The following is a 24,465-nucleotide window of genomic DNA, read 5'->3' on the forward strand; positions in this document are numbered from 1 at the left end:
CTGGTGTCTAGCCTAGACGCCTTTAAAAGGGGATTGGACAAGTTTCTGGAGGAAAAATCCATTATGGGGTACAAGCCATGATGCGTATGCGCAACCTCCTGATTTTAGAAATGGGTTATGTCAGAATGCCAGATGCAGGGGAGGGCACCAGGATGAGGTCTCTTGTTATCTGGTGTGCTCCCTGGGGCATTTGGTGGGCCGCTGTGAGATACAGGAAGCTGGACTAGATGGGCCTATGGCCTGATCCAGTGGGGCTGTTCTTATGTTCTTATGTTCTTAAGAGTTACTAAACCTTTGTTCACAAGACTGACTTAACTTTTTCCCATTTACATGTACCGATTACACAAGTGAGATGTTAAAACTGGGTTTTGTGTGTTGGGCTGCTTGTTGGTTCCTCATCAGTATTTTTCCTCAGAATTTGTCATAATCTCCCACAAGGAGACCTGGTGTGCCTCATCAGTAATAGTTCCAATGCAAGGCGAATGTGACTTGCAGCAGTTGAGAAATGTCCATTTAGCTTAAGTGCACCCTGTTTACATGACTGTGTAATGTGAAGGAGACCCTCAAATCTGGCTGCTAAAAAAACAAAACCCAAACCCTAGTTGTCTGGCTTGTTCCTGTATCTGGTTAAATTATACTTTGTAAGTATGTGGTCATGTGGATGTGAAAAAAGACCTAATGAAAAATGCTAAGGGAATTTTGAACTTGGTTGGAGGCATGTAGCTCTATATGTTGGGGTAGATATCCACAAGTTTCAGTAAGGGCAAAGCTGGCATACCTTTCACAGTAGTGGGAATGTCACCAAGGCATTCTTTCATAGTGCAGAGCTGTGGAAGAAGCTGTGCCTGCTTGTTGCAGAACACTCCTCCTACCTGAACAAAGGGTAATGTTGAAAGACTTTTTTCAGAATGCTGCACTTGGTGGGTGATTGCTGAAGAGCTTTTTTTCACTCAAAATGTCTTGAAATGCTGCCTGCATTCAAAACATTGTAATAAGCATATTGCTCTAATCTACTGATTTCCACTCACAGCAGAGCAGGAGCCCTGCCCATCTGCAACCCTCCCATTAGGCTGGGGAGGCTGCAGCTGCGTCCAGGTCCGATGGGGGTGAGAAGTCCTGGATCTGTTTGCCCTGCTGTTTGGGTTGGGGGTGGTTGGGGTGGGGGTAGGCACAGAGGAGGGATGCGAAACTGTGGATGTATTTGTGCTGCTTGCATGTGCTGGGGGGTGGGTGCTGCAAGGGAGAAATCGCAGGGTGTTTGAATGCTGATGGAGAGCATGTCTACTTGGCAGTAAATCCCATCAGACTAGTGAGGTTACTTCCAGGAAAGTGTGGATCCGATTGGGCTGTGAGTGTGCTTGGGGTCAGGGGCTGGCACTGCAGGGGAGAAGTCCCAGGGATGCTTGAATGGAGCTGGAGAGCATGTCTACTCAGCAGTAAGTCCCACAGAATCGGTGGGGCTTACTCCCAGGAAAGTGTGGGTTGATTGGGCTGTGGGTGCTCGGTTTTGGAGGTGGGCACTGCAGGGGAAAACTCACGGGATGTTTGAATGGGGAGGAAACTTACTGCTTGTGTTTGTTGGGGTTGCTGGCAGAGAGGGAGGAAGATGGGGGTCCATTTGTGAAGGGGGAAATACACATAAGAACATAAGAACAGCCCCACTGGATCAGGCCATAGGCCCATCTAGTCCAGCTTCCTGTATCTCACAGCGGCCCACCAAATGCCCCAGGGAGCACACCAGATAACAAGAGACCTCATCCTGGTGCTCTCCCCTACATCTGGCATTCTGACTTAACCCATTCCTAAAATCAGGAGGTTGCGCATACACATCATGGCTTGTACCCCATAATGGATTTTTCCTCCAGAAACTCGTCCAATCCCCTTTTAAAGGCGTCTAGGCTAGACGCCAGCACCACATCCTGTGGCAAGGAGTTCCACAGACCGACCACGCGCTGAGTAAAGAAATATTTTCTTTTGTCTGTCCTAACCCGCCCAACACTCAATTTTAGTGGATGTCCCCTGGTTCTGGTATTATGTGAGAGTGTAAAGAGCATCTCCCTATCCACTTTGTCCATCCCCTGCATAATGGCTCTCTGCCTGCTTCTAAGTTTGTTTGGTGCTCGGTGCAGGCTGGGGGAGGGGGGACTGAGAGAGAGAGACAGGCAGCTCCCTTCTCTGTGTGAATGAGGAGAAACAAAGTCCTGTCCTGAGTTTGGTGCCCACCAGATGCCTGACTGATTGTGTTCCTTTGCTGCTGCTTGTTGCCAGGATGGAGGGGGGGAGAGTGAGAGAGTAAAAACATGCTCCTGCATGGGGGGGGGGGAAGGAGCCTATGCTGACTCCTCTTAAGTTTGTTCTGTACTTTTCCCTAGGAAGAGGTGTGTTACATGTGTCAGGAATTATTTTAACAACCCCACTTTTCTGAATCTCATGTGTATTCTAAATAAACTCAGTAAAATTAGTTCATTCATATAAGTTCTGTCTCTAATATATTCATTTGTGTAAATTTATTCAAATTTGAAATGTAAATTTCTCTTGGCCCCCGACACTGTGTCAGAGAGATGATGTGGCCCTCCTACCAAAAAGTTTGGACACCCCTTTTCTCATAGGATGGGTATGAATTGTCCAGATGCTTAATTTTCAGTGTAAAAAACTTATTTGGTGTAGTATTAAATATTTGATAATTAGGAAACAATTTGCATGCCTAACAGGCCCAGGATGAGATAATTTGGTTGACTCTTGAGCAGTTTGCTACCAGCCATGATGTATTAACTGATGTAAAGAGAATATCAGATGTTGACATGCCTAGAACTTTTCCTTGCCTGTTTCAGGAGCCCTCCCTGAGAGCTAGTCTCTAGATGTGATGAGAGCAGTCGCATGCCTGCCATTTGTGTATGAAGGGCTGAACATAATATTTATAGCTGGTTGTGCTTATGAGTGAAGGTAGACTGTACCCCTTCCCTACTTATCTTTACTTCAAGCATGCTTTCTCCCTAGACCTGGGATCAGCAACCTGTGTTTTTAGAGCCGCATGCGGCTCTTTCAGCCATCTGCTCTGGCTCCTGCAGGCTGGAATTTAAAGGGGCAGGACGGGCGGCTGCTGCTTTTCCCTTGGGGGGAGTGGGAGATTGTTTTGTGCTGCGGGGGAGGGAAAAGGGGGCTTGGCCGCTCCTGCCTGGGAAGATGGTGTGCTGGGGCTTTGCCTGCTCCCGTAATGCGCTGTGCGCCCTCTACGTTGTGTATATGGTGAGTGTGGCTGATAGCAGCCAGGCTCCCCTCCTGGCTTCCTGCCACCCTGAGTGTGGCTGGCAAGGGGTGGGGCCGCCAGGCAGGTGGGCTTCCAGTGGGGGGTCAGTGGGGGGCGCAGAGACAGGAGGGGGAGCCCAGGTAGGGCTGCCTTGGTGGGGGGAGGCAGGGGCAGCTCCCAGGAGAGGACAGAAGGCACCTGCAGTCCCCTTGTGGGCATCTCCTGTGCACACAGCTGTGGGGTGGGGCTTGGCACAGTAAGGCAATGGGGATGACCTCACTTTTGTCTTGTAGGGCAATAGGTGAGGCAGAGCAGTGGGAGAGGGGGGGAGTGTTGACTTTGCAAGGGTGGGTGGGTGGGGAAGAGGGAGGCTGTGGAAGGGCTGTCTGTGTCTTTACCTTGCTTTTCTGGGGTGCCATGGGGAACAGGAGGGCAGAGATGGGGCTGTGGGAGCCTTAGAAAGGGGTGCTCTTTCAGGAGCAAGAAGGATGGGGGTTGACCTGGGGAAAATGAAGAGTGCTAAATTCAAGGGTGCCGTCTTAGCATGCACCGTCCCAGTGTGTGCCCAGGGTGACCAGAGGTCCTCTTTTTCCAGGACATGTCCTATTTTATAGCCCCATGTCCTGGAAAAGAACTTAAATGTCCTGCTTTTCCCTGTGAGCAGGCAACGCATCCCCTCTTGTAATTAATAAATTATATGTAATACAGTTTTAAATTCAATAATAAGTAATTTTAAGTTAGGCACATGATAATACAGTAATACAATATATATAATCTATATATTGATCAATATATAAGCAATATAAATGAGTGTTTTTAGCTTTTATTTTGTGGTCCTACATTTTTCTTCAATATCCTACATTTTGGGGTGACTTGTCCTCTTTTATTGTTATGACATCTGGTCACCCTGTGTGTGCCTCAGAGTACAGTCTCAGGGCCCAATCCTATCCAGTTTTCCAGTGTCGGTGCAGCCATTCTAATGCGGCATGCACTGCATCTTGTAGTGGGGATTCAGTCACAGAGGCCTCCTCAGGGTATGGGAACATTTGTTTCCTTACGTCTGGGCTGCATCAGTGCTGGAAAGTTAGATAGGATTGGGCCCTCAGTCAAGATATATCTATCTTGACAATAAGTATATTGTCTGGTTAGCACAGGAAGGGGAGCTTACAGCAGATCATAAAGGTAAAAAAAAACCATATATGCAGTGTTATCTTCATTTTAGATGTCAAAAGGGTTTTGTGGCTCCCGAGGTTTTCTTTTCTCCGGAAAACGGGTCCAAATGGCTCTTTGAATGTTTAAGGTTGCCGACTCCTGCCCTAGACCAGCACTTCAGAAACTAGCCTGGCTGGATAGAAGAAAAAAAGTGCCTAAGGTGTTGGAGAAAGGCAAGATAAGGCAGAAAGGGACATGATTTGGCTCCCATCGCCTAAGGCTTGCCCATTGTTCTAAACCATTTGTTCCCAAACTCCTACAGGGGAGTTGGGAACCAGGTGTTTGTGTGGGCAGGGAGTGTGAGGCCATTGCAGTTCTGCCTCTGCCACAGGGCTTTTTTTACTTACTCCTGCAGAGTCCTGGGAGCTCACAGCCCCTGCTGATCTCCTCTGCAGCTGCTGCAAAAAGCCCTTATGTCTTTTTGCATAGATATAGAAGATATAAAGTAGATATAAAGCTACTTCTGCGAGCCTTCAAGACGTGTAGGAGGCCAGCTCTTCCCCCTCCTGTAAGCAAAAAAAGCCCTACGACAGCACTGCAATCTCTGCAGCACTGTTGCTGTCATTGGAGCAGGGCCACTCCCCTTAAGGGGGAATGCCCTGCTTCTGGTTCCCTGGTGGGTTGTGACCATCAGTTTGGGAACCACCGTTCTAACCATTTATCAATATTTATATTCTGCTTTTTTGTTTATAAGTTAACCTCACATTAACTTTCTAATGCATAATAAAAAGAACACATTAAAAAGTGATTAAAATCAAGAGTATAATTAAACAATGAAAACTGAATAAATTAAACAGCAGTAATAAAACACCAATTTCTACAGAAGACTGAAAGTTTGTCAGTACAGAGGTCTGCTATCATGGTAGCAGGCAAGCAGAGAAGTGAGAATGTCTCCCTAGAAAAGGGGTTGAGTCTGGCTGTGTTTAGAGGAGAGACACAGCTCTAATATTGGCAGGATGCAGAGAAGGATCTCTCCAGCAGCTCCTAAAATACAGGCTCATTCATGAGAAGGTGGTCCCAGACTTAAGCTATTTAGGGCTTTAAAGGTCAAGCTATTGCAGCCATTGCTGCAATGAGGTTACACACTAACAATACTAGGGGCTGCTCAGCAGTCTGGTTTTAGTATTCTGGGCCAGCTGCACTTTCTAAACAGCCCTTTAAGGCAGCCCATGTAGAAGTTCAGTGCAGAAATACAACTATGATGTCACTAGGGCATATTTTCTAGGCCTAGGAGTACCCCCAAAGTACAAGCTTGAGCTTTCAAGGACAGTGCTGCTTCATGCAGTACTAGCGAATCCCTTATTTCCACATCTGCAGTTTTCCTTACCAGGATCACCTCTGTCCTACCTAGATTAAGCTTCAGTTTGTTTGCCTTTATCCAGACCATTATTATCTCCCAACACCAATGCAGAACTTGAACAGCCTCCTTTGAATAATATGGAAGGAAGAGTGTAGGCGTGCCATCGTCCGCTTATTAGTTACACTCCAAATTCCTTCAAAAAATTTTAACATTGAGGAGCAGAATGGAACTCTATTGGATATCAAAGGCTGAGGTGCTAAAAATCTTCCAGTCACCTTCCAGAAATGTGTCTCTCCCCCCCCCCAGGGCAGAGTAGAGCTACAGCCAAATTCTATCCCCATAAGATGATCCAGATAGGATACCATAGTCAAATTGTGTTGAAAGCTGCTGAGGGCTCTAGAAAGACCAGTGGGGATGTACTCCCTTGTCCTTGGTATGTATAGTATATGGTATATGTCCTTGGGCAGGAGGTCTGGTCTAGAGGGTAGAGCCTCCGTTAGCCCAAAGATAACATCAGAAGGTCGCCAGTTCGAGGACACCGGCAGCACCCTGAACGGCTGAGAATGGCGAGACCTTGAAGCAGCTGACAAGCCCAGCTGAGTGATTCTACCTGCTCTTGGTGTGAGCAAGAAGCATCTTGGCTGCCCTCCATGTGAGAGATGGAGCTGCTTGTCAGCCTGCGTGGGAGAACTGGAGGCCAGAAGTGAGACCCAACCAGGAAGATCCATTCTGAAATGTTGTTGGTTTTTGAAAGAGAGAACCTCTGATTGTAAAAATCCCATTGAGGGATTTAGAAATGCCTGCCTATGTAAACCGCCTTGAATAAAGTCAGAGGAGTAATCCGATGACCAGAAAGGCGGTATATAAATACCGAGTTGTTGTTGTTGTTGTGTTTGAAATGTTTTGGGAATTATCCAACATAGTGGAATGGGGTGGGGGAGCAACTTCAGCAAAGGTGCATGCACTTTCCAAACTGGGAGCTAGAGCGTTTATGGCAAGGGCTTTGTATCTGTAAGCCATGTTGATAGCAATAGTCTTTCAACTGTAGAATAGGTTTCATAAACACTTGAAAGAAAAAGCATTCCTCGCAAGAACAACTTGTATCTGTGATGTTGTCTGAAAGAATAATCTCTGTACATATTTGCAAAATGGTTTTCTCCATTAAATGCATTTGCCTGTCCATGATCCTATCATGAATGTTGGTGGTTCTTTGAGACCTAATACCTTGTTCTATAGTAATGTCTCTGGGAAACAGGGTCACTATTCATTTGCATAGTCTAAATATTTCAATGCATAAACTTGATAAAGTTATCGCTTCTCAGCCTATCAGCTAAGATCATGCATAATATCTGTTCTTATCAGCGTAATAAACTTGATAGGAAGAGTTCCTTGAATTCTTCAGTAGTACAGTTCTAATGATTGTGGTTTCACAGGACTTTGTTCTACTGTATTTTGCCTTAATATAGCGTGAGTAAAGTCTATGTCCTCAGTACAGGCTAGAAAGAAAATCTGCCTCCTTTTATAACTGGCAGTTGGATGAAAACGCATGTTTAAAGGGTCGGTTCTTTTTTTCCTTTTCCAGTTACATTAAATGTCTTGACAATAAGGTAATTTAAATTTAAATCTGAACTAAAACCTGCACTTACAAATGAATTATCTCTGTCAAGGTACATTAAAGTGGGGGGTTAGCAACCTACGGCCTTTTGGCCAACAATGGCCCACCACCCAGAATAATCTGGCCCTCATAGAACTTGGCTTGGGAGGCCAGGCCTCCTGCCAATTCAAGACAGTAGGGGAATGGCAGAGCTACCCATCACAGACTCCAGTCTGTGCTGCTGTCGTATGGTACAGGACTCTACAAGCCCTGATGGATGGCTCTGCCATTCCCTGTCTGGTGTGTGGTAAACTAGGCAGGAAGTCTTGTCTCCAAAGCCAAACTCCTTGAAGTCACTTCTGTGAACTCAGCAACCCAGAAGTTTGGTGGTAATGTGATGATGTCATTACCGAACATCTGGCCCCTTTTAACAAAAAGCTTGCCAATCCCTGAGTTAAAGTCCTCTGTGTAAGAGCAAATCATGCGGAAAGTGTCTGACATCTTGTAATCAAGCATTATAAAAATGACACAGTGAAGCTTGGCTCTCACTGGGGAACTGGTAAACTCGCTGGTAAACATGTGTCTTGATTGTATCATTTCAGACTGCAGTTGGAGGCTTTGCATGATGATGAAATGCACTCTCATGGGGGGGTGGAATATTTCTGCACATGGGCAGCTAACATTTCAGGGAAAAGGCTAGGCGTGAACCCTTTTGTCTTGCATTTAGTTTTTTTGGTGGGGAGTTTTTTTTTTGTTTGCATGGAGAAGTAGTCTGTCTTGTAAGTTCTCACTTTCAGTTTGACATGGTACAGCCTGGGTATAGGTTTCCTTCCTCAGTGATAATTCAATCATTTTCAGGTATAACTTGCTTGTTTGTGGGCTTCCTAGCTAGAGCAAGGACTGCAAGTTTTTACAGATACCAGATTCAGGGGATTCTTTTGGATCTCACCAAGAACATCTGCTGAATGCAGGTGCATGATCTTATGTTACTCCACTTTGCTGCTTACTTGAGTTTTGCAGTGTGATAGTAAGCAGGTTAAACATTTGTGCTTCATTTCATGGAGGAACCTATTTCTGTCATCCCTTGTTTCTGGGAGTTCTGCATGCTTACAGCCTGAGCTTACTCATGCTGATTTGGAAGAAAGTACCATTGAAGTCATTTACTAAAGGAGTTTGAAAGCTTTCACTTTTGATATTTTTAAATCGAAGCTTCATGTGTGCCTGAACTGTGGAACTGAGGTTAAAACTGTGGTTTTAACTATGTCTTGTTCCTGAACCAGAGTTCGGTTTTTTTGGCATGTGGAAGAAAGGTAGTATGTAGGAGTCCACAGCTCTCCAGGGCTCATTTACATAACAAACCATAGTTTTCCATTGTATCTGAACCAGGCTTTAGGCTGGAAGGTGCCCAAGGAAGCCTACAGTATACATTTTTAACACCAAGTAGTAGTCCTATCCCAAAGGAGTTCAGTCTTTTAAAAAAGTTCACTCGTCCTCTGCTTTACAGCATTGTTGGTATTCACCTTTTCAACCCATTTCTGCCCAGCGCACAGGTGTACGCATTTGATCCCTGTTGTATATATCCAGCATTGGGCAGAAATAGCTTAAGGAGGCAGCAACAGCATTAGGCAAAATAAGCTGTTTGTATGAGACAGGGTAGGCTACCCTGATTTTCCAGGACACCAAAGTAATTGGAGACACATTCTAAATTCCCAATTTGGGATAAATCTCATTTGAAAACTCTTTAATCTGATTAAATGGAATGCTTACCAATGAGTAAACTACATAAAACAGTTCAAATTGCCAGTCAGTATTTGGGTGATGGGTCAGGTTGTGGCTGCTGGGTTTGAATTTGGAAGCGGGCAGGTGCTATTTATTGTCTCAGCATTGTTTCTCAACACTTGTTCCCCATGGTACATCTTCTCATGGTTCACCTATTGGACGTACCACTGGAAGTAATTGGCGATGATGTCATTGCAAGTTAATTCCAGATTGGGTGGCCAGATGCAGCATGACAAACACTTGGTAAGAGGCTCAGGGAGCACAGAAGAGCTTTTTTGAGTGCATGGAAAGTGCATGTTGGAGTTCTACATGCCGAGTTGAGCCGCCTCCTTGTAGCATTGCATCACTGGTCTTGCTGCCAGGTGAAGGAGGTCTGGGGGGTCCTACGAGTACCACTGAACACTACCTCAACTTGCACCACTGGTTAAGGAACACTGCTGTAGGAAAATAGGATTGCTCCCCATGTGACTGTATGCATACAAGGAAAGCTGCTGGTTCTCTTGTCTGTTTGTGTTTGCAATCACTGTAATATTGAATTTCATGGATCTCCAGGATTTTAATGTGACTACTCATTGGAGTAGAATTGTACCTTAAATTGTTAAACTTGTTTCAATTCACTGAGTTTGTAGTAATATGGGTAGGAATAATAAGTTACCATTTAGAGTAAAGGCACATGGATAAATCTCTCAAATGACTTATTTTGTCCTATTTCCGAAAGATCAAATCTAGAACATCAGAGGGACAATTCAATGTACTGTCACTGCACCTATTGACTTAGTACTTGGTAAAACATCAATCATTATTCAAATATTGCTCCTTTCATACACAATGTAGTTGTGGTGCTGCACTAGCTTTCTGACGTGGACACAGCTTGTAGTGAGGCACCACCTGGTAACCATTCTAGCTGAGAATGCACCTACATGTTCATGGGTGGATTCCCATAGAGCACTCACATTTGAATAAAGTTGCAAATTATCTCAGCAGGGGTGGTCTTCCATACACAGCTCTTTCACATTAGAACAAAGAAACAGACTTTCTTTTGCAAGTCATACAATTATTTTGTTATGGGTTTGGTAGTGAAATCAGAATGTGGCAAGTCATTGGGATTCAGCTAGGAGATGTTACATCACCAGGAGAATCATTCACTCTATCTGTAATCACTTGTATACTTGTTTTTGTTACCTAAACTTTCCAACTTTGTTCAGTTCTCTAGTTGATTATTTTATCGTGGCCTACCGTTTTTGCAAACGGCCCCCCAAACACATATATCTAGTTGAGTACTATATAGCAGTGGTTCTCAAACATTTTAGCACTGGGACCCACTTCTTAAAATGACCCTCTCTTGGGACCCACTGAGGTTTATGATACTTCTAAAAAAAAAGGCATTCTGGAAAAAAGTATTTTTATCTATTTACAAGCTATAGTGTTTTTGTTTTTTGCAAAAAAGCTCAAACCATTTCTCATAATAAGGCAGCCCCAATGATTAGCTTCAAGGCTTGAGGGGCTTAGTTATGTGACCTAGTCTTCACCTGCCTGCACTACCTGTCATGGGTGGACTTGGGGGAAAAAACACACCAGAAAAGATACTCAGAACATTTATCTCCCTATATTTCCACAAGCTTTTAAGCTGCAGGAGCACAGCTCTTTGCAAGGCAATTAGCAGCTATCTGATTTTTGAATAGCCTTTGGGCTTGAAGGCAATGAGTTAACTGAACTTTCCATCACCCATTTTCATCAGAGCAGCTGTGGGACCTGCCAGAAATGAGTCATGGCACACTGAGTCCTGACCCACAGTTTGAAAAACATTATTACGCAGTATTGGGAAATCTGGACAGCTTGAACAGAGAGCTGTACCTAAGCCACAGGACTCTTAATGAAGTTTCTAAAGGCGCAATCCTAACAAACTTTCTAGCACTGGCCTAGCTGCAATGCAGCCTCAAGATAAGGTAACAAACACGCCCTTACCTTGTGGAGGCCTCCTTGACTGCCTCCTCACTGCAAGATGCAATGCATGCCACATTGGCACAGCTATGTCAGTGCTGGAAAGTGGGTTAGGATTGTGTCCTAAGTGTAAGCATCATGCCTAAGTCTGGGAGGGAAGCTGTTCCACAGGCGAAGATGGGAAATATGACCAATGGGCCTTCCTCCAAGGCTGATTAGTTGGAGTCTCCTTTCTAGGATGTCTGCCTAGGAGTCTGCCACTGAGGAAGAGAATGTCTTGGCGATCCACTATTCTAGTTAAGGGTCCTGTGTACTGTAGGCCCCTGACTTACACATACTTTACTTGCACTGCAACCCTCACATAAGATACAGGCAGTCTGTAATGTGAAAACTTAGTAATGTGTCTAGCCTGAATCCAACAGTAACATTTCTCATCGAAACTCAGTAATAGAGAGACAAGTGCCAGACAGTTGCGATATCATAGTGGGGCTCATCATTCTAAGGAGGAAAAATGTCACTGAGCCCAAACATTTAGCTATGCCAAAAGCAGTTCTTTGAATATTAGCCATTGGGACTTGTCATGGATGTGTCCATAATACATTTACCCCCTAGGAATGCAATAGCTTTTCAGCAAAACAATTCTCAAAACGATTATCGTAGCAAATGAATAAGTTGGTTTGTTTCAAAGGGGCTCCCATTCTTTAAAAATAAAAAGGCACACCACCAAAAAGCCATTAAAAGGGATGCTAAACTGGATTGAATAGAGGTTGTGGTTTTTTTACCCTGCTAAATAGGAGAGCCCCCACTTTAAAAGGTGCCTCTCTATCTTCTTACCAGGGGTGCTAATATGGGCACTGTCCACTGATAGAAAGTTATCAGTTGGAACACTAGACAAAAAAGAACAGTTGCAATTTGATTTTTTTTTTTTGCTCCAATATGCATTACTTAACACTTACGTATTTTGAAACACTGTACCTGTCATTTTGCTATCCATTCTCCCAGTTTGAATGGCAGTTTTTTCACCTACCCCAAACTATCAAGGGGGGACAATGGTGTGTTCAGTAGGTTTAATGTTTTTTAAAAAATTGGTCACTTGTGCTTAATAAAGTGGCCAAATTAAACCCAAACTGCAGTCTGGGTCTTCATTGGGGGATGCGAAGCTAGATAAAATGTCAGATATAGGGCAGTGGCAGCAAGATGCAAGTATTTTGTCTTGTGTGCTCCCTGAGGCATCTGGTGGGCTGCTTTGAGATATAGGAAGCTGGACTAGATGGACCCTGGGCCTGGGCCTGATCCAGCAAGGCTCTTCTTATGTTATTAACTGTGAAACAGGAATGTGGAATAGATTGCATTAGGTATAAACACTGGCATACTTGGGGGGGAATCAGGAGGCAAATGCCTCTGGGCATCATCTGAGCAGAGGTGGCACCATGACACCTTCCCCCACATCCGGTTTTTAGGTCTTCTGAGGGCCGGAAAGCTCCCCAGTCCCCAGAAGGTCTTCCGAGGCCTCCTGGTGGCCTAAAGTGATGTTTTTAGGTTGGGGGGCTCACAGGGACCAGGATTGCAATTTGGTATAGGGAAGGTTATACAGGCGTGTGCCCCTTAATGACTTTCTGTCCAGCGATGGGTCGCATATGCAACGGCTGCCACTGGTCACATGGTTGAACCTGGGCACAACCCTAAGCTGCTGAAAGCGGTGCATGACTGTATGTTACAATGTTTAGATGAGTCTTGGAGTTCCTCTTTACTTGATTTGTAGAGGCAAATGCTTGTGAAAGTATTCAGGATAGTACTAGAATAAAGGCATTTTTTATAATAAAATTTCAGATATTATACTTATGAGGTACAATATATTTTTCCCAAAGTCATATAAAGCAGTGGTTCTCAAAGTCCTACTCAGAGTTTGAGAACCCTGTAAATCTTTGTGGGAGAGTTGGGGCAGCAACACGATTACACTGTTGCCGGGGAGGAAACTGTTGTTTTACTTATCTGGGGGTCGCTGTGGCTCTCCGAAGGGTCTGGGAAGCCCACCGCCCCCTCTGCAGCTCTCCCCACACTTCCAAAATACTGTAAAAAGAAGGGGAAAAGACCACTTCTAGTTTCACAAGAAGAACTGAAAGTAGTTCCCCCCCCCCATTTTTTACAGTTCTTTGTGAGGTGCAGGGAGGGCTGCGGAAGGGTTGCAGGTTCCGCAGACCCTCCTTAGAGCCATAGTGACGATCAGGTAAGTTAAATTAAAAAAAACTTTACCTTCCCAGCAGCAGCACAAAAAGACACTGGAAAAAACGCTAATTCCTGTTTTCTATGAAAACAGGAAATAGCGTTTTTTCATTGCTTACTTTTTCATTCTGAGCCTGGCAGAGGCCATAGGCAGATGCATGCAGCTCAGAAGACCCTCTGGAGGTAAGGGGAGCACAACTCTCCTTACCTCCAGAAGGGGTGTGCAGGAGGTGGCCTGAGGACCTGATCTGCGATCTGCAGGTACAGGTGCCTCCCTATATTCACAATATTTTGACAAATTTTATCTTACTGAGTGAGCACAAGACTTAAAGGGCCCCAAACCACCCTATGAGACAAGGATGGTATAAAAACTTTTAAAATGCCACTTGGAATTTGGGGATGTCTTATGGAAAACCATAAGGAGAAATTGGGAGTGTGCTCATGCGTGCATGTGTATATGTGCAGGGGTGGAGAGTCTTGCTTAAATATAACTAATAAGCTAAGCCAGTGGTCTCCAAACTTTGGAGGTTCACATCAAATATCTGGCATGGTGTGGAGGGCCGGCAAAAAAATGTAAATATAAAATTTAAATAAATAAATTAGAGATGGAACTTAGATGAGTGAATAAATGAATTAATGGGCTCATTCATTTAACCTCTCTGGCCCTCAGAACACCCTCCAGACACAATCAGAGCACAGTGCTGGTCATGTTCAGTTGAGTGGGCCAGAGGTTTTTAGGGGACAAGAGGTTGGCTGCGGGCTGGAAAGAGGCTTGCTGCGGGTTGCGTCTGGCCCCCGGGCAGGGGTTTGGAGATCCCTGAGCTAAGCTAAGTAAAATTAGTGGGAACAGTTACTTACACTCTATTACTTATTCATAAATGAAGGATTTCATCTCACAGGAGAAAAATGCTACAAGTGGAAATCCAGCTCAGTCTTAACTGTTTTTGTTAATTTTAAAACATAATTCAGCACAATTATGTAATTTTTAAATTCTAAAAATTGGAAGCAAGATACAATCACCATCTATAAAAAATTTAATTTGTTAAACCAAGTTATATATAGAACTATCCTTGACATCAAGTCAGAACTGTATTTGTATCAGTGAAGGGAAAGAAAAGTGTAATTTCACTAAAACAGGACTGCTCTATGAATTTTTTTTTGTAATTTTCTAATACATTCTTGATTCTGTAAATATAGAGTTTTCACTTATAAATTTTAATCATGATCATGTACATGTTTATGTATTTAATCATGTATTAATCATATATGATTGTTTTATCTCCTTGCTTTTGAATTAACTTTGGATTTGTCTTTATTTTCAGGAGTTGAATGATCTGGCACGTGATCCTCCAGCACAGTGTTCAGCAGGGCCTGTTGGAGATGACAGTAAGTACTTGTAACATGGAAAAGACCAAGAACACTTTTTCAGGCAGAACTGATCTAAATATATAAAATTGAAGTGACACTTAAAAAATGCAAAGCATTTAGAGTAAATGGCCACAATTGATTCAGGTCCAAAATGGCATAAAAGAATTAGAGAATAAAACTAGCATCTGTATTGAGCACATGATTCCACATGTTGGGTTGGCTTACTTGCTCAGCTTCTGTTTGTCCTTGCTGCCAACCTCAACCTCTTGCCACATGGGTTTGGGGGAAGGCGGGAAAGATTTATCTTGTTTCTTTGGAGAATAGGAACTGTAAGAGTGGGAGAAACTCCTACTGTTGCCAATTAGAGATTGCACTGAAATGTTAAAATGAAATTAGAAAGGGCTTCAAGGTTCCTCTGAGCAGAATTTTCAAGAGAAACCAAACAGGTTTCCATAACCTAAGTGAAATTCCTCAGGGAGTTTCTGCCCATCACTGTTAGCCAGCTCTCCATCTTCTTACTCTCCATGTTCTCTCTCGCAACAGCAGAAGTGTCTGTGTAGGACGAGGGAAACTTTTCCCTCACTTATCCCACATTTTTGCTGTATTACAGCAGGAGAAACTGAGCAGCTGCTGGCAAACTGTTGCATTAAACAATATTCTCCCTCTCCCTATTGCTGCTCATTAGAGCAACAGGGAATGGAGAGGAAAATCTTCATTTAAATTCCCTGTGATGCATTTCCTTCAGTGAAGGGTGAAGGAAGGCCTCCCACCTTCCTGCACAGGTGCTGCTGCCACCGCCACCCCTTTAAATAGTAAGGGATGTGTATTGACAAGGAAGAGAAAACTTTGGATGGCTAATTATCTGACTTCTTTCTGATTGAGGGTTGAGGGGAAGAACTGACATAAATTGCAAGTGAATCTGGGATGAGAATCTCGGCAGCTTGTCTATATCTGAGAAATACTTCTTTAAATGTTGCATTTTACTGAGTCGCTGGAGCAAACTTTGATGGGTTTTAACCACAAGTATGTTTTCCAGTAGTTAATCTGTATAGAAATGCTGAGTATTGTACATCTGTGTCTTTCCAGAAGAGGAGTTAAAAGATGGAATGAGTAGAACACACATTTAGTTCTGTTGAACCCTGAACTCCCCTGATCACTATTCAAGTATTTCTGTACATACCCTGGTATATTGAGACCAACTCCATGCTTGAGACATACTGTGTGATAAAAGTTAATTGTCTGAACTGGCCTTTAAATTCCAATATTGCGTACACCCCAATATAGCTAAGGGTGGAAATACTGACACCTGTAATCTATGTCTTCTACGTTGTACTTGAGGCAAATTGCACACGTACACTAATTGCTTCATGCTAAACAGTTTAGTTATTCTTTTTTCCTTTCCCTTCCAGTGTTCCATTGGCAAGCAACAATAATGGGACCAGTAAGTAGCTCTTCAGCCTAAAAAAAAATTTACTGTAAACTTGTCTTAAACTTTCTTCTAATAGCTTTCCTCTTTTCAGAATGACAGTCCCTATCAAGGAGGGGTGTTCTTTTTGACAATTCACTTCCCAACAGATTATCCCTTCAAACCACCTAAGGTGAGTTGTTAAATTTTATCATGACAACCTTCTTTTTACAGTATCAGCCACAAGTACAAATGCAAATCATAATGATAATAATTGGCTAACCCTCTCTTTTTATAATTTCTTCCCAAATTATGGATGGCTGCACTACTGCTTTCATTCAGGCACAGTATGTTTTTCAGTGGTGTTTTAGTGCAGGTGAGATAGTGCTGGGCTGGCAAGAATTGGATATTTTGACTTAAATACAGACCCCTGGAACCTATTCAGTACTTAGATAGGGGACTGAGGATGCAACCCAATAATCCCTTCCTGAGAGTAAATCCCATTGAATTTGGTGAGACTTACTTCTGAGCAGACATGCATAGGACTGTGCTCTTTGTTTATTTATGCCCTAAACCAGTGTTTCTTGAACTGGGGATCAGGACCATTAGGTGGGTTGCAAACCAATTTCAAGTGTGTGCCCTTTCATTTCAATATTTATTTTTAATATATTAGACTTGATGCTACTATATGTGACTGCATCTGGGGAAATGTTACAGCTTTGTACTTTTAATAGGCTGCTTTGTATATGCTTTTAACAATCATAGTCAATGGGACTTATTTCCATGGGTAAGTGTGGGTAGGATTGTTAAATTTTCCTGCTTAATGATGTCACTTCTAGTCATGACATTACTTCCAGTGGGTCCTGACAGATTCACATTCTAAAAAATGGGTCCTGGTGCTAAAAGTTTGAGAACCACTGCCCTAAACAAATCTGCATGATAAATTTTCTGTTCTTACAGGTTGCATTTACAACAAGAATCTACCATCCAAATATTAACAGTAATGGCAGTATTTGTCTTGATATTCTACGGTCACAGTGGTCTCCAGCGTTAACTATTTCAAAAGGTAAAGAAACTGGCTTTGGGTGTAAATAATGAATTAACATTAGAGAGCACTACTAAAACTCATTGCATTCCTAAAGTGGTGTACGTCTTGCTTGTGTGCTCAGTTTCTTACTTATACCCAATTCAGTATTTAAGACAGAAATGTATATTCTTCAAAAAACTTATTCTGTCAAATTATGATACTGAGTTATAAGTGGACGGAAAACTGATGCTGGAGAGTTAGAATCCAGCTTTTTGAGATTGTGCATGGTTAAAATTAAAAATTTCTGTTTTAGTGGTGACGACAAAATAGCATCACATTTCTGCAGCATCTATTGGACAACATCAATTTGTATATAATTATTACCATATAATTTGTTTTCTAATTATAAGATCTTTATTGCTAACTAAGATAATGAAGTTTGAGTATCTAAATGATGATATATAAAGAAATTAAGGGACAGACAGCTGATTGATCTAAATGTATAGAAGGGAGAGGTTGGCCTAGGATGGAGTGGAAAGGGTACATTGTTTTATAGACCTTATATTAGTATATGTAGTAAATGGATAAGGAAATGTAAGCTGCACTTCAGATCTAGAAATTCTGGGTAGAAAATGATAAGCAAACTGGACAAAAGGTAACACACCTGTGGAACTCATTGGTTTAAATGCCTTTTACATGAATTCATGGCAGATTAATTTCTTACTGGCTGCTTGCCAGAAGGAACCTCCATTTTGGTGTATTTGTGCAAAATACTAAGCATACTAGAGTATGCTATTGTCTGACCCAATTTGGCCATAACTATTTTACATAGATTTCAGAATCTTTATTATAATCTCAGATCAGCATAGACGTAATCAATACAAACTATCATGAGCGTCATAACATACTGAATAATATCACCTAAAATTTCAATTTAGAATTAGGAATTTAAAATTAAAATAGACTCCCACCACCATCGAAAACTATCATTCACCCATAAATGTGTATGTAGACACACCCCACTTGAAACTCCCCTGTATCTAGCTGAAAAATTCACAATCTACCATCTTCTGATATTTATTTCATCTGCTAAGAATTTAACAACCCTGTATGTATCATCAGAATTTGAGTGATGAAAACAAATATCTAGAGTATCCTCAAATAACCTGGCAACCCATGTAGCAATGGGAAAATATGAGCAGTCCGAATATCTCTGTAGAACTTATAACGCAGCAGAACATGTTCAGTAGTTTCTGCTTGATCCGCCCCATACAGACATAATCGCATTACAAATGGCACCTTTCGGTGACTGCCTTCTAATACTGCTGAAGGCAATCCACCTTAACAGGCCAATGTAAATGCCTGCCTATACCTTGAAATCTCCAGGTGTAGATCACATAGCCCAACACACATTTTGCTGCCTTAAAAGTTAGACCTGTTCTTGGATATATTTTGGGCACTGATGCCAAAAATGTCATCAGTTTTGCCCTATCAGCTTTAGTTTTGGAGGTATGGCATAGCCACCTTATATGCTGATTCAAATGGTCATGGTACCTATCTCTCTAAAATTAGAATACAGTATACTTTTATGCCTAGTAGCAACTGACAGAAAATGCCATGATATTTGCACTGGTCACTAAGGGCCCAATCCTACTGAGCCCAGTGCCAGCTATATTCTTGCACTACTGGCACTGGGTGTTGTAGAAGTGCTGTAAGGAACAGAACCCCCATGGATAATGAAGGCTGCTCTGTAGTCTTTTGATTTAATAAATTTACTTTAAATCTAGTGCTTATTTGCCCATCCTACTAGCATCTTCTTAACCAAACCCTTCCTTCCTACTTGACAATTCTGTCCCCTATTTTGTGTTGAGGTCATTATCTTTTACTTTCACCTATCTAATGTTGAATGTAAACCCTCTAAACAGGTGCCGTATAATATAGTCTGTAAAACCACCTAGCACAAGGTGTTATGCAGGTATTTAGTTGTTGTGAAAAAGTACCATGTGTTCATTTTGCTTTCTTCTAGATTTGTAAAATAGTGCCTACTAAGGTATTGGTTAGATGTTGCATAGAGGTGGCAAAGTAGAGGCCTTGTAGATAATGGGGAGTTCATCTACAAGTTATTTTCATATAAGACCATAATAATGAGTAATTATTCAGATGAACCATTTTATGTATTTTTAAAATAACTATTATGTTTAGGCAGTGCCTTATGTAAAGAGTTCTGTTAAATTTTGGTGTGTGAGGAAAACTTTAAAACATGTGATGCTGGTTGCCATGTTAAAGCATTTTTTATTGTATTGCCATAAAGGTGAGCGCTGCTTTGCGGTGTTCCGACTGGCAGCATATGTGACTCTGCTGCTGGTCCCTGTGCGTACACCCAAGCCTCTGAAGCCAAGAGGAGCTCTGCTCCTCTTGCCTCCAGAGGCTTTTCTTAGCCTCTGTGAGGGTCAGAATGCCCAAATCACGTTAGAGATGAAACTTCATGTTTCTTCGGGAAACCAGAAGTCACGTCTCTCGTGCAATCCAGGCATTCTGAACCTTGCAGAGGCAGCATGTAATTGTGTGCTACCTCTGCAAGGCTCTGAAAAGGCCCCTCCAGAGGCAAGTAGAGCACAGCTTCCCTTCATCTTTGGAGGCTTCGTATAGCATTGAGCCTCACTTGGCAATGGGGGTGCCGGTCTGCATCCCTGTCACTAAGTGATGCATGACTGTATAAGATGTTGGCTGGTCAGTTGAATTAATGCACTAATAAATATAATCTCTCCTGAATCATGCAGTTGAGGGTTGCTTCAATAAACGTCAGATGTTTGAGAGCTGCAATATTTAAGAAGCATTTAAATTCTTTAATATATTTACTCACAATGAATATTAAGCATATTAAACTGGGTATTAAATTATCCAGTGGACTCTTAGTTTATACCTGGTAATTATAAAGCTGGAAAATTTCTTATTTACCTTTTTATATTATGATGCGAAAAGTTCAACCAACATTGTATGTCAGAGAGGCTCACATGGCTTATATGTCATGGTTTTGCCACCTGTGTTCCAGACCACAATTATGACTTTCTAGTAAGTGTCATCCTTAGAGGTGTGTATTTTTGTTGGTAACGACACAAAAACACAAAGCACCACATTTTGGTGTTAAAGATATTTTAATTAAAATACTTTTCCAATTAGAAATAATACTGTGCTGCAACTGCTGACACCATATCAGAGTTCAATAGTTTTAATTTTATGGAAGTGATATGGAATATTTAGCACTGATTCTCATGTCTGTAATTCTTCTTGCTTGTATGTATTTATAATAAAGAAGTCTTAATAGGCAATGTTTTAAAAAACCTTCACATTTAATTGTATGTGGCACTCTTCAGTATGGTCAGTCTTGTCTAGTGCATCATAGCAGTAATCCTGTTGTAAGCTTAGGTTTTCAGAGCTTTTGGTATCAGGACTAGTTTAAATATGGGGTGGGGGCACGTATAGCCTTTCTGCTTTGCTGCTGAACTCTTGTGCAGTGAGGATTTGTATTCTTATGCTGCCAGCGTACTATTATTTTAAATTTCAGCTGAGAAGGTGGTTGTCACGTTTTCCCTGCATTAGTTTACAAAATGTTCCCAGTTCCATGCTTAGCTCCTATGGTGGGGATCCATTTGCAGAGGAGGAATGGTAGATGGGAAGGTTTAATTGCCCATTTTTCTTCCACAACCTGGAAAGCGTTGAACACCATCAACCATTTCTAGTTCTGAGTTAGAAGGGGACTGATACACAGTTCTGAGATGCAGGTGATTTAAAACTTGTGTAGGCCACCATTTCACTGCTAGATTATAGTGGAAGGAGAGTGGTTAAATGAGGAATCGTTTTGGCTTGCTGCTTATGGGAACTTAGCTGCACTTAAATCCTAACAAAGTATGTTTTCTTTCTTCTAGTACTTTTGTCCATCTGTTCTCTGTTGTGTGATCCCAATCCAGATGATCCCTTAGTGCCTGAGATTGCACGGATCTACAAAACAGATAGAGAAAAGTGAGTATGAAAGCCAAACGCATATTAAAAATGTTAAACATGAGAACGAGCAGAACAATTGTAAGACTTGGAGAAAGATGTATGTGTTTAAATGCTGAAACTCTATGTTCTTGGCCTCAGTGTCATTCTTCTTGGCTAAACAAAACCATGTTATCCAGCACTTAAGCAGTTAACCAGAATTTTTGCCCATTGCCTTGGACATGCAGAGATTCAAGTTAACTGAGTTTGCTGATTAACAAAGCCATCTGCCTCTAGCCTCCTTCCTCACCTGTCAGGGCTCCCTCGGTAGTGTCTCTCCACTTTCCTTCCTACCTGAGGGCTTCTAGCAGTGGAGATGGAAGTGGAGCATCTGTGTTCCTAGAGGGGAGAAGGGTGGAGAGGCACCACAGAAGAAACCCTGTCAAGTAAGGAGGGAGCAGAGGGGTTGGTGAAAGCTTAGGTAACTGGCAACCCCTTATTCCCTTTGTGAGCCAGAAAACACTTGCCTTTCCAGTATTTCAGTTAGCACCATGCATTATAGTACCAGTTCAAAAATATCTGGTCAAGTCAACAATGTTTGCTTTTCAATTGGACTAGTTAATACAACAAAAGTGTTTGGTTGTCATCTATACCCTCACAGATTACTATTTTGCAATTGTCTCTGAATTGCAATTGCAACTGTCTCTGAAGCCTCTCAGTTTCTGCTTTTAGACTGCAGAGAGAGGAACAACTTAAACTTCTACCACAGGAGAACCTGGTTTGGGTGATGGTAGGTGAACAAGAAATAGAAGCATTTGGCTTCATGAATGATCTCAGGGGTAAACTATTCTCATGAACAGTTCTTGAGATTCAGTTGGTTCCCTTTTGAAGAAAAAAAATTTTCAGTGATTCACTGCCTTATATGAACAAGATTTTTCTAAAGCATCGAACAGTAATTTTCTTTAACAGATTGAACTGGGAAGCATTCAGCATTTCTGATTAGGAAAAGTGAGACATGAGCATAAATTGAAAAGTAGTATAATACTCTGAAACGTGAGTTTCTCTACATCAGACCAGTAAACACCAAGAAATAATAGTAAAACAGGGTTAAAAATGGAGTTTGGAATCTGCTCATATTATTGCAATGCTCTAAAAATGCAAACCCAGGTTACAGTTGGAGCACTAGGATTCTTCCTGCCAGGTGTAATAAGGCAGTGTAATATCTACCAGTATTCATATTTTGCAACCAGTGAAATGCGTATGTATGAAATAGCTGTTTAGGTGGTTGGAGGAACTGAAAGCAAGGTCTAAAAATCAAGGAGGCTGTTGCAAGACTGACTTGCAGAATTCACATTTTGTCCTTATTTGTTAAATTATCTGGTCTCATGCAAGTGTTTCTGGAGTTTTTCTTGAATGTTCTTGCCTACCTCAGGGAAGAATATTAACAAAGTTAGAGGTGTTTATTTTTATTAGCCTTCTCCCAATTCCTTTCACTTTTCTGTCCAAAGGGCTTGACTCACTGCTAGAAAGATCTTTTTGTTAATATGATTTTTGCTAAATACTGCTTTTAAACTTGCACTTCATTAATCATCTTTTTAAATATATATATATACATACAGGTACAACAGAATAGCTCGAGAATGGACTCAGAAGTATGCGATGTAATTAAAGAAATTATTGGATAACCTCTACAAATAAAGATAGGGGAACTCTGAAAGAGAAAGTCCTTTTGATTTCCATTTGACTGCTTTCTATGAGCCCACGCCTCATCTTCCCCTGTGCACATGTTTACCTGATACAGCAGTGCTGCGTGTTGTACATACTTGGAACAACGAAATACTGTATTCCATACCAACATTGACTCCTAGCAAAGAAATGTGTGTGAAAAGCCAGTTCTTCAGTCAAAGTCAAGTTGTGAGCATAAAAGCATTCCTAAGATTTAAACTGGGTAATAAAATCAAATTGGGGGGAGGGGGGTAAAGAGTAGAAGGTTTCATGTGCTTCTGGGGACTTTCGGTGACTCAAAAGGAAACTCTTTCAAGATAAAAAGTGGAATCCTTTTAAACTCATAACTTATGAAAAACTGATGTGAAGAACTTGAAGCTGTTTCTGTCTTTTATTCTGAAGGACCTACTTAGGTAAATGTATGACCAATAAGATCAAACTGTACCCGCATCCTGTGTTAAAGGTCTAGGTTTAACTGGTCAGCATTTAAATGCATTGGAGCTATTAGTGCATCAAGTGATGTTGATTTTGTTTCAACTCTTCTTCTCCCCCCTCCCCTTCATAATTTTGGTTTGTATGTGTTTTCTCAGTTAACATAGCTAATAGCTCTTATTTTCTTAAGTTTTTAACTGCTTAGGTCTTTCTGGATGTAAGGGTAAAAATTCATTTGACAGACTTGTGTATATTTAAAGACCCAACTGCTCCCTTGGAGCTTGTACGTTCAAGAATGATTAATCTGTGTAATAAACTGATTACTACAGTCATTACATATAACTGTGTGAATAGGCTTAATTTTTTATGGGTGACTATTTGAAGGACTTTCCCTCTAGTTCTTGTATTTCTTTAGTGCATTTGAGAAACGTGAATCTTCAAGACTTCATCACAAAAGGCTATACTTCAGAATAAATAAGTCAGTAAAAGACTGGCTTTCCTGTAGGGTAGTGAGAATACAGACTTCCATGTTAAGCTAACGGATAGGAAATACGTCTCCTTACGCATCTGAAGTTGACTGTTTAACCAGATAAGGAGCCTGGGTGATTGAGCAATATTTCAGACTTCTGCTTTGCATGGGACTTAAATCTACGCTGCATACTCTAGGTAAGGGGGGGTTATTGTATAATTAAAATAATGGGTTTAAAAGGGTAAATTTTAACAAATGCATCAGCAGAAACTGCCACAAAATGTAGCTTTTAAAGATCATTGCATTAAATACTTGGAAATGTTCATTGTACATGTATATCTTTGAACAGCTTTCATTAGAAAAGTGGTGAAAATGTAGCTTGAAGTTTACTTGTTAAACGTGTGTGTACGTGCGCGTGCTTTCCTCCTCCTTTAATGTGAACTAGCGGAACCTACAGTGCAGAGATGCTGGGTTTTTCAGCACAGTGCTTGCCCCATCTATTTTTCAAATACGCCATTGCACTCTTGCACAACTGAGGAATAAATGTCCGCTACTTTTGAGTTACATTTGTCTCTGAATGTCCCTTGCTTGTGAATTCTGACATCTCTTTGGGAGTTGAGGAAAAACTAGCAGATCTTAATGACTCGGTTGCGAAGAATAGACTTATGTTAATAGCGCTTTGGTAATATTTCCCTTCTTCCTAATTATATATCTGGCCTTCCAAACCTGTCAAAGGTTCCTAGGAGTTTTATAGCACTTGTTGAA

At 41.7% G+C, this 24,465-nt stretch overlaps 1 protein-coding gene and 1 pseudogene across 1 annotated transcript in view; both read left to right on the forward strand.

The window, feature by feature from the left end:
- Positions 1 to 24,023, forward strand: part of UBE2D2 (ubiquitin conjugating enzyme E2 D2) — a 36,973-nt gene extending 12,950 nt beyond the window's left edge. The window contains exons 2-7 of the mRNA XM_066625187.1: positions 14,619 to 14,682; positions 16,074 to 16,105; positions 16,185 to 16,262; positions 17,030 to 17,135; positions 21,023 to 21,116; positions 22,694 to 24,023. Coding sequence (XP_066481284.1) covers positions 14,619 to 14,682; positions 16,074 to 16,105; positions 16,185 to 16,262; positions 17,030 to 17,135; positions 21,023 to 21,116; positions 22,694 to 22,739 — 420 coding nt within the window. The 3' untranslated portion in view covers positions 22,740 to 24,023. The remainder of the gene's footprint in view (positions 1 to 14,618; positions 14,683 to 16,073; positions 16,106 to 16,184; positions 16,263 to 17,029; positions 17,136 to 21,022; positions 21,117 to 22,693) is intronic.
- LOC136650622 (U2 spliceosomal RNA) lies at positions 7,070 to 7,241 on the forward strand (annotated as a pseudogene).
- Positions 24,024 to 24,465: the final 442 nt, after the last annotated feature.

This window comes from Tiliqua scincoides, chromosome 4, assembly GCF_035046505.1.
Source record: "Tiliqua scincoides isolate rTilSci1 chromosome 4, rTilSci1.hap2, whole genome shotgun sequence".
NCBI lineage: Eukaryota > Metazoa > Chordata > Lepidosauria > Squamata > Scincidae > Tiliqua > Tiliqua scincoides.